The sequence below is a fragment of the Prionailurus bengalensis genome, chromosome A2 (genome assembly GCF_016509475.1).
Source record: "Prionailurus bengalensis isolate Pbe53 chromosome A2, Fcat_Pben_1.1_paternal_pri, whole genome shotgun sequence".
In the NCBI taxonomy this organism is placed as follows: Eukaryota; Metazoa; Chordata; class Mammalia; order Carnivora; family Felidae; genus Prionailurus; species Prionailurus bengalensis.
The window spans coordinates 10773517-10784698 of NC_057348.1; the positions used below are offsets into that span (position 1 = coordinate 10773517).

The window sequence follows — 11182 nt, forward strand, 5'->3', positions numbered from 1 at the left end:
TCAATCCTCATGATCAAAGGATGACTCAGACAAGAGCTTGAATTCATGCCCAGTGATGTTTTGGGAATGGAGACTTGTGCCTGAGAGTCCTACAAGTTATCCGTGCAAAAACATACAGGTCTTTCCAATCTCTACCTGGAAGAGAAACTCAGTGATAGTACCTTTTTAATACAGTTACCTAAAATTAATGTGACTAACCAGGTCATTATGAATGCTCCCTTCAAATATCAGAACAAATGCCAAAAAAGAAGCAGCAGTAGGTTATTCTTAATATTCTCAGTACTATTTACATTGATTATTGTGTCAGTAAGCTATATGCTTACTGCCTGACAAGCCAGGCCAAAAGTAAATGTTTTAAGATAATGCTTTAAACATTTTTTTAAAATATGAAATTTATTGTCAAATTGGTTTCCATACAACACCCAGGGCTCATCCCAACAGGTGCCCTCCTCAATGCCCATCACCCACCCTCCCCTCCCTCTCACCCCCCATCAACCCTCAGTTTATTCTCAGTTTTCAAGAGTCTCTCATGTTTTGGCTCCCTCCCTCTCTAACCTTTTGTTTGTTTTTCCTTCCCCTCCCCCACGGTCTTCTGTTAAGTTTCTCAGGGTCCACATAAGAGTGAAAACATAAGGTATCTTTCTCTGTATGACTTGTTTCACTTAGCATCACACTCTCCAGTTCCATCCACGTTGCTGCAAAGGGCCAGATTTCATTCTTTCTCACTGCCAAGTAAGATTCCATTGTGTATATAAACCTCAATTTCTTTATCCATTCATCAGTTGATGGACATTTAGGCTCTTTCCATCATTTGGCTATTGTTGAAAATGCTGCTATAAACATTGGGGTACAAGTGCCCCTGTGCATCAGTACTCCTGTATCCCTTGGGTAAATTCCTAGCAGTGCTATTGCTGGGCCATAGGGTAGATCTATTTTTAATTTTTGAGGAACCTCCACACTGTTTTCCAGAGTGGCTGCACCAATTTGCATTCCCACCTGCAGTGCAAGAGGGTTCCCGTTTCTCCACATCCTCGCCAGCATCTATAGTCTCCTGGTTTGTTCATTTTAGGCACTCTGGCGTGAGGTGATATCTGAGTGTGGTTTTGATTTGTATTTCCCTGATGAGGAGCGATGTTGAGCATCTTTTCATGTGCCTGTTGGCCATCCGGATGTCTTCTTTAGAGAAGTGTCTTTTCATGTTTTCTGCCCATTTCTTCACTGGGTTATTTGTTTTTCGGGTGTGGAGTTTGGTGAGTTCTTTATAGATTTTGGATACTAGCCCTTTGTCTGATATGTCATTTGCAAATATCTTTTCCCATTCCGTTGGTTACCTTGTAGTTTTGCTGACTGTTTCCTTTGCAGTGTGGAAGATTTTTATCTTTTTATCTTTTATCTTTTATCTTTTTTAGCTTTTTAAATATATGTTTTAGTTAGTTAATATGTAGTGCACTATTGGTTCTGAAGTAGAATTCAGTGATTCCTCACTTACATACAACACCCAGTGCTCACCACAAATTCCCTCTTTAGTACCCATTACCCATCTAGCCCATCTCTCACCCACCTCCCTCTGTCAACCCATAGTTTGTTCTCTATCATTAAGAGCCTCTTCTGGTTTGTTTGCCTCTCTTCCCTCTCCCTTATGTTCATGTGTTTTGTTTCTTAAATTCCACACAGGAATGAAATCATATGATCTTACTCTTGTCCTTACTGACTTATTTCAGTCAGCATAATACATTCTAGCTCCATCCATCACATGGGGGTCTGTATTGGGGAAGTCTTTTGGTCTCTATTGGTCTCCTCATGAGGTGGTGGTCAGCTGTGGGTCAGCTGGAGGAGCTCTGTTAATCTTGGCTGTGTTCTCACATATGGGGGCTTGCTGGTGATAGGCTGGTCTAGGTTGGCTTTCATTAGAGCAACAGGGCTCTGCTCCACGTGATTTCTCTTCTTACAGCAGGCTAGCTTGGACTTGTTTCCATGGCAGAAACAGGGTTCCAAGAGCGCAGCAGAAACACACCAAGGACCCTTCAGACACACTGTCATTTTCACCATACACTCTTAGCCAAGGCAAATAAAATACTAAATTCAGTCCAGATTCGAAAGTGGAGAAATCGACCCCACCTCTCAGTGGGAGGAGCTTCGCAGTCACATTGCAAAGTACACGGATACAGAGATAAGTGGTGAAGTGGTGAATAGACCTGCAAAAGGTCTACCATGAGTGTAGTTTTCAATTCAATAAAGTTTATTGGTGCGGGGCAGAAAATCAACACACAGAACAATATAGTGCAGTACAATATAGTGATTCAACCATTCTACACATTACTCATTGCTCATCACTGTGAGTGTGCTCTTAAGGATTGAGTCTATAGGATTTTCTTTACTTTTTTTTTCAATGTTTATTTATTTTTGAGAGACAGAGAGAGACAGATCATGAATGGGGGAGGGGCAGAGAAAGAGGGAGACACAGAGTCCAAAGCAGTCTCCAGGGTCTGAGCTGTCAGCATAGAGCCCGATGCAGTACTCAAACTCATGAACCCTGAGATCATGACTTGAGCCAAAGTCGGACTCTTAAACCAACTGAACCACCCAGGTGCCCTGACTTTACAGGGTTTTCTATATTCAGTTCATATCATCTGTGAATAAAGACAATTTTACTTCTTTCTTTCTGATTTGTAATCCAGTGAAGAAATGGGTGGAAGACATGAATAGACACTTTTCCGAAGAAGACATCTGGGTGCTTTTTACTTTAGCAATCTTTCCTGATTGTTCTAGCTAGGACATGAAGGATTATGTTGAATAGGAGCAGTGAGAGTGGACCCCCTTGTGTTGCTGCTGATCTCAGAAGAGACATTTTCTAATCTTTCACCACTGAGTACAATGTTATTGTGGGTTTGTCATATACTGCCTTTTGCTTTTCTTGTTGAGGTGTGTTCCTCTTATACCCAGTTTGTCAAAGATTTTTTAAAAAATCATTAAAGGATGCTGTATTTTGTCAGATGCCTTTTCTGCATGTATTGAAATGATCATATGATTGTTATATTTCACCCTATGAATGGGGTGTATCATATTCAGTGATTTGTTTGTGCTCAACAATCCCTGTATCCCAGGGATAAATCCCACTTGATCATGGCGTAAAATCCCTTCAATGTGTTGTTTGATTCATTTTGCTAGTATTTTTCAAAAAGTTTGTGTCTGTGTTCATCAGGGACATTGGTCTATAGTTTCATTTTTTTGTACTGGCCTTTTCTGACTTTGGTATTAAGGCAAATATGGCCTTGAAAAATGAGGTTGAAACGTGTCTTCCTATCTAGTTTCTGGAAGGGTTTGAGAAGAATTTGTCCTTAATTCTTCTTTACATGAGTGGTAGAATTCACCTATGAAGGTCTCTGTTCACAGGCTTTTGTTGCTGGGAGATTTTTGACTACTAATTTAATACCCTTACTCATTATTGGTCTGTTCATATTTCCTATATCTTCCTGATTTTGTCTTGGTAAATTGTATGTTTCTAGGGATTTATCCATTTTTTTTCTAGGTTGTCCAAATTGTTGGAATGAGATCATTCATAGTAGTCTCCTATTATTCTTTGCATTTCTATGATATTGGTTGTAAGGTATAATATTTTGCTGCTGAGTATATTTATTTAAGCCTTCTCCTCCTTTTTTTTTTTGTCTACCTAAGGGCTTGTCAATTTTGCTTCACTTTAAAAAATTGGTTCTTCACTTTGTTAATCTTTTCTATTGGTTTTCTGGCCTATATATCATTTATGTATTCTCTGATATTTATTTCTTTTCCTCTGTTGATTTGGACTTAGTTGGTGCTTCTTTTTCCAGGCCTTTGAATCAAAGTTTAGGTTATTTACTTAAGGTCTTTTTATTTGTCTTAATGTAGGCATTTATTGCTATAAACTTCTCTATTGGAGCTGCTTTTGTAACATACCATAAATTGTGATATGCGGTGATTCCATTTTCGTTTGATTCATGAGTTTTAAATTTCAGTTTTCATTTCTTCTTTCACCCATCAGCCACTCACAAGTGCATGGTTTAAATCCCACAAACTTGCGACCATCTCAGGTATCTGTACTTTTACATTAACTACAGCATTATTCAGGATAGCCACGATTTGGAAACAGCCCAGCATCCATCAACAGATGAATTAATAATGATGGCATATCTATCAGTGGAGTTCAGCAATAATAAATGAAGACATTTTTTCCTTGCTCAACCATGAATGGACCCCAAGGGCATTATGCTAAGTGACATAGACAGAGAAAGACAAACACTGTATGATCTCACTTATATGTGAAATATAAAAATCTAAACCATAGAAACAGAGAGTAGGTTGATGTTTGATAGTGGCTTGGGTTTGGGGAAATGAGAAGATGTTAGTGAAAGTCTATAAACCTTCAGTTATAAGATGAATAAGTTCTGGGGACTTAATGTACAACATGGCTATTATGATTAACTCTATTGTGTTGTATACTTGAATGTTGCTAATAGAGTATATAGTAAATGTTCTTACAACAAAAAGAAGTGGTAACTATGTGAAGTGATGGATGTGTTCACTGACCTATTATGGTGATCATTTCACAACATATATGTACATGAAATCACCAAGTTGTATGCTTAAATTTCCGCAATTTTATATGTCAATTAAATTTCAGTAAGGCTGCAAAAATGAAGAAAAACATTCCTATGTCTCTGTCTTCCATTGCATTTCAAATGTCACCTCATCCTAGCGGAATTATACACATAAAAAAGATACCAGAGTGGAAACTATTATGAGTATTTCAATGTTGAGGTCTATCAATAGGAAAACAGTATCTACAGAAGGATTCTGTGAAGATAGTATCAGTGATAGAACACTTGTTAGCTCCATTACTCAATGAAATAGATACAAGGTCCCTGGTATCTCTGAGCCACCTGGAAAGTAAACCTTTTATTTATTTGATCTTTCCTTATACTAGGAAAGGTGATGTATAGGCAAGAGGCATGCAGGAAATATTTACAACCTGACCCTCTGAAGTAGAATTTCCATAACTGCTCATTAGATGCCTAATTCATTCTCACTGTCTTCTCTTAGATCATTCCACTGCTGAATGTGGATTGGAAATAAACCTTTTGAATTGAAATTAACAGCAGTGGTAGACTGTTTGCAGAGATGGCCCCAAGTCCTGGTCTTTCTCTGTAGTCATATCTTTGGCAATGTGCACAGTACCTTCCATCAGGAGGTGGAGACTATTCTTCCATCTTTGATTCTGGATGGATTAGAACTTTTTATTTACTGTGGCCAACAGAATATGATAGAAGTGGCAGTGGACCTTAGAGGCCCTGTGAATTTCTGCTGCTCTCTCTTGAAATACTGCTCTGAAAAGAGAATAAAACCAGATGGGCTGCCAGAAGAAGTGAAGACATGTGAAGCACAGCCCAGTTGTCCAAGCCAAGGCCACTCTGATCAGCCACAGCTAGCTAGCCAAGACCCAAACCCTGGCAAGATCAGTAGAGCCTTCCCAGATGACACGAAACCTGATTCAAGATCCTTGAGGACATCAACAGAGATTAGAACAACTCATCACTATACAATTCTACTTGATACTAAAGATATTCTACCAAGCCATTTGTTTTCAGGATGGTTTGCTATTCAGCAACATTCATGATCATTTTGTTATTCAAATTTATTTTGGATGACTTAAAAAAATTCTCTCCATTGAAGATTCTATTCAGGTAACCAGTAAGGTTGGAAGGACATGCATTTTTGTGGAGAAAAAATGGTGACCTGGAACCACATAAGTGGGCAGGAATTCAAGCTCTCTTCTGTCTTGCAGAGACATCTTAATTTTAGCCCAAATGCGATTCATTTTTGGCATTGACCTCCAGACCTGGAAGAGTAGAAATTTTTTTCTTTTAAACCCTTAGTGTGGTAACTGGATATAGCAGCAATAGTAAATAACAAAGACACTTATCCAATAAATGTTTTAAATGATTTTTTTTTAATAATTTTTTTTCCAACGTTTATTTATTTTTGGGACAGAGAGAGACAGAGCATGAATGGGGGAGGGGCAGAGAGAGAGGGAGACACAGAATCGGAAACAGGCTCCAGGCTCTGAGCCATCAGCCCAGAGCCCGACGCGGGGCTCGAACTCACGGACCGCGAGATCGTGACCTGGCTGAAGTCAGACGCTTAATCAACTGCGCCACCCAGGTGCCCCTTTAAATGATTTTTAAGAGAGAGAGGGAGAGAGAGAGAGGGAGAGAGAGAGAGAGAGAATGCAAGTGGAGGAGGGGCATAGAGAGAGGGAGACACAGAATCCAAAGCAGACTCCAGGCTCTGAACTATCAACAGAGAGCCCCACGCAGGGCTCAAGCTCACATACTACAAGATCATTACCTAAGTTGAAGTTGGACACTTGACTGACTGAGCCACCCAGGTGCCCCAATTTTTTTAATAAAAGGAATTTAAGCCTCTCAACTCATTCACTTAGCTTTCTTGGATAAAGGCGTTTTGTGTTGAAACCCTACTTAAGTAGAAGAAACAAAATAAGGTCAGTTTGGGGGATATTCAGCCTATTGCCTGGTTCGGAGAATGTCTCCTTGCATAAATGTAAATATGGTTCTGTCTTTGAGGTCTCTGGGCATTAAGATAGGAAAAGCCATATATCATTAACTTATGGCTACCTGTTCTATTATAATTTATTTTGCCTAAATTTCTACATTCCTTGAATTCCATGCTAATGAAAACCTCCATTCTCTTCCTTTCTTTACCCTCCAAGTTTCTTTCAAGCTTGCTTTCAACACAGCAGATAGGTTACAATGATTTCTAATGACTCTCTTATACTCTTATATCAATAAGAGTCATGGCCAAGAGTAGACTTTCATAGGAGTAGTATAACTCATGACTGGGGTTTTTTTTTTTTTTTTGTCAAACCAAAGAAAAAATACTCACTATGATATAGTTGATTTGAGAATAAATTATTTGTAACAGATCCATGTAGTCCTTTGAAATGAGTGAGAATTCCAAATATTTCACATCAAAGGTGAGGAATCACATTGGGAGAGTAGGAAAATGACAAAGGGAAAGTCTTTTAAATATAAGAGATATCAAAAAGCTTAACATAGGGAGTTACATAAATTGTACACAGATGTTGAAATTAAAAAAAAAAAAAGAAATTCCAGGAAAAAAAAACAAAAGAGGCATGTTCCACTCCCACAATCTGATCAAAGAATCTCAACATTTGGGTCAGACTTTGGACCCTGCAATCATGGGTACTTTTCAGCACAAGATAATTAGCCCTTTTATAGCTGCCATACCAGAGAATCTCATCAGAGGAACTAATGTCTTTGTTCCTCAGGCTATAGATGAAGGGGTTCAGCATGGGTGTGACCACCGTGTACATCACTGAGCCTGTTGCACTTGAGTGGGAGCTCTGGGTAGCAGCAGAGCTGAGGTACACTCCTAGGCTTGTACAGTAAAATAAAGAGACCACTGAAAGGTGAGACACACAGGTGGAAAATGCTTTATACTTGCCCTGAGCTGATGAAATCCCACGTATGAAGGAAATTATCTTATAGTAAGAGTAAAGGATCCCAAAAAAGGGACCACCAGCCAGCAGAATAGCTCCAAAATACACCACCACGTTATTGAGAAAGGTGTCAGGACAGACAAGTTGGATCATCGGATTGAGCTCACAGAAAAAGTGGGGGATTTCCCAGACTGTACATAAGGACAGCTGCAACACCATTAAGCTTTCTAACAAGGAATGCAGAGCACTCAGGATCCAGGACACCAGGACCAGGAGTCCACAGAGACAGGAGTTCATAATGATCATGTAGTTTAGCAGGTGGCAGATGGCCACAAACCTGTCATAGGCCATCACATTCAGGAGAAAGTCATCCATCCTTGCAAAGGTTATGAAAAAGTTCATTTGTGTGATACAGTCCTCATAGGTTATGACTTTGGTCCGGGTCTGGATGTTCCAGAGCATCTTCAGGATGGTGGTGGAGGTGAAGCAGATGTCTACAAAGGACAGGTTGGCCAGGAAGAAGTACGTGGGGGTGTGGAGGTGGGAGTCAGAGCTAATGGCCAGGAAGATGAGCAGGTTCCCAAACACAGTGATCAGATACATGGAGAGGAAAAGCTCAAATACGAGGGGCTGCAGTTCTGTTTCTTCTGAAAAATCCCATAAGAAGAAATTCTGAAATTCCTATATCGTTTCCTGGGTCCATGTGGTGGAGGTGACTACCAATAAAGGGGAAAATAACATGACTAATTTTCACATCAATAGACATGGCTCACATTGTTGAAATGCTACAATTTACATTTTCCAGTCAAGAAAGTTATTTCAATATTTTGTGAATGGATGGGTGCTCTGGAGGGGATCCCCATTTCCTCTCTTATTAGGAATTTTCATCCCAACATCAGATGTTCCCCAAAAGGCTGCGTATTGTGCAGTTTTAATAAGAAATTATCTCATGAATTTGAGGAATATATAGACCATCAACCATGTTTTCAGCATTTCCAAGTCATAAAGTAGACGGTGCTGAAAAGCAAAGGTACCTACTAATCATTGCTGGTGATAGGATATACACGTATATAAAAATTAAATAATCCTGAGATGTGGACTGAGGCTATGAAGAAAATGAAGGCAAGTCAAAAGAAAGAGTGGATGGGCTATTATGTTGGGTGTTCAGTCAAGATTGACTAAGAAGGTGACATTTGAACAGAGACCTCAAGGAAGAGAGAGTGCAAGACAGAAGGTCTTCCTGGCAGGAGGAAGGACAGTGAAAAGGCCCTGCAGAAACACTTTTTTTTTTCCAGAAAATCAAGGCTCAGAAGGAAGCCAGTGTAATGGCGGGGAGTTGAAAAGAGGGAGAGTGATGAGAGGTACTGGCAGTGAATTTTGTGGATCCATGTGGCCTCGCAGCTGCTTAAAATTCAAGACACAGGGAGCTCCTTGTCCACACTATGTACCTCTTGCACTTTGTTAATCTGGTTGTAATAGCATCCTGTCAACTGAACATCCCTTGTCAGTATCATCTGTTGATTGAGTCTGACCTGTGTATTATAGGGTGAACCTGGAATAGAGGCGCCTATAAACCCCTGCTCTGAGACCTGCTCTCACTGCATGCACACACACACACACACACACACACACACACTCTGCACCGTATCCTCCTGGTGTGTGTTACTTGTATGTCTTCACCTCCCCCTGCCTGCCCCAACACACTTTTTAGGATATGAATGCATACACATCATATTACCTTTCCCAGAAGGAAAGTAAAAATAGTACCAGAAAGTCCTATTCATTGCTTCCTAAGGACAAATAATCCTGGGGCTCCATTTTGGAATGGTCTTCTGGCCTGTATGCAAAGAAAAATTAAAAAAATTGTGTTCAACGAACAGAGAGAGAGACAGAGACAGAGACAGAGAGAGAGGGAGAGAATGATGTTGGTGGCCTCCAATCCTAATTATATCGTATTTACACCCAGCAAAAATAATTAAAGGGCAAAAATAAATTTCTCTAAAGGAAAAAAGTAGCGACATCTTTATGACGTGAACATCACAGATTGAACATCGCAAGAGAATAAACCAACACGTCTCATAATTTGGGCACTTTTATTGGCAGATAGCAAAGAGCAGACTTGATTTTCCTGTGTTTATTCCATATTCATTTGATTAATCAGTTTTTATATGGCCAAATAGAGGATGATGTAAGCCTCTTTGTCACTTGTCTTATGTGGCATTTTTTTTGTGTGTATTTGATGTTCTTATGCTTTGAATTTTAGTCAGTTTCTTGACAAGTCTGATGAGCACTACTAGTCATGGTTCTGTTCCTTGTCCAACAGGTAACGTGCTCTCCAGACCCTCTGAAATCCTAAACACCCCATGACAATCTATCCCCTAACTCTGAATAATCTTCATGTAACTTATCCAAGTACATTATTTTGTACTCACATTTATTTTTACTGCACTCCTGTGTGTGATTGTGACATGATTACCAAAGGAGCAGGAACTTCTGCTCATCTTTCCTTTACAAAAGTATGTGGATGTATATGCACTTATATAGAAACGGATTCATGAAAATGAGACATTATGAAATACAAAGAACGACAGACAGAATAAAACCAGGTTAAAGAGCAGTTTCAGTACAACCATGTTATTCAAAACTGAATGATGTTTTGAGCAGTAACTGAAACATGATCTACAGGACCAGTAAGTCAACAAAATCAACATAGAAAATAATAAAATTCCCCAAGACCTGGATAAAAAAAGAGTATAGCATATAAAGTTCTTAAAAATTTCTGGCACCATAGCAGATGCTTTTTCAGTATTAATTGAACGAGTCAGGAATTAGGTCTCATTATATATGAACATTTAATATTTGACAAAGCTGCATTTAGGTGTCGTCAGAAAAGACTGGATTGTTGAGTGAAAGCTGGCACAAAGGCTTTCTACGTGGAAGGAAGAGTGGTGCTTCCTTATTTCACACATCTCACCGAAAATCCAAAGGAGTAAGTAAACCCCCAGTGTAAGAGTAACCATTCCATTTTAGATGCACATCTAGAAAATTACATATAAAATCTACTGGTGGGAAAATCATCATTTGTAAGGCAAGAAAAAAAAAACTCAGAAGGTAGAAGATACATACATTTCACTAAATGAATTTTAAAACTATTTTATGGGCCGAAAGACCTAACTAAAAGTCAATAGAAAAGCTGTGATTTACAACAATTGTTTCAAATGCTCATAATTATAGATAAATAGGCATATAATATGTGGACATATAATAATAGGCAAATTAAATCAAATATGTGAATCTTTAATTGAGCTCACTAATAGTTTGAAGAATCAACAAGTAATCTCTTTCACACTGGTCATCTTGTGAAAATACTCAAAGGGCTGTCCCACTGATTGGGATCAGAATTTTTAAACAAGTAGCAAAAAGGCACCTTTTTTTTAAATTTTATTTTTTTAATTTACATCCAAGTTAGTTAGCATGTAGTGCAACAATGATTTCAGGAGTAGATTCTTTGATGCCCTTTACCCACTGAGCCCATCCGCCCTCCCACAACCCCTCCAGTAACCCTCTGTTTGTTGTCCATATTTAATAGTCTCTTATGTTTTGTTCCCCCTCCTTGTTTTTATATTATTTTTGCTTCCTTTCCCTCGTGTTCATCTATTCTGTGTCTTA

At 39.0% G+C, this 11182-nt stretch overlaps 1 protein-coding gene across 1 annotated transcript; it reads right to left on the minus strand.

The window, feature by feature from the left end:
* Positions 1–8116, minus strand: LOC122486566 (olfactory receptor-like protein OLF4). Its single transcript, XM_043585915.1, has 2 exons — positions 7261–8116; positions 1–89 (listed from the first exon to the last, which is right to left on the minus strand). The coding sequence occupies exons 1-2, from the start codon at positions 8114–8116 to the stop codon at positions 1–3; spliced, it is 945 nt and encodes a 314-aa protein (XP_043441850.1).
* Positions 8117–11182: the final 3066 nt, after the last annotated feature.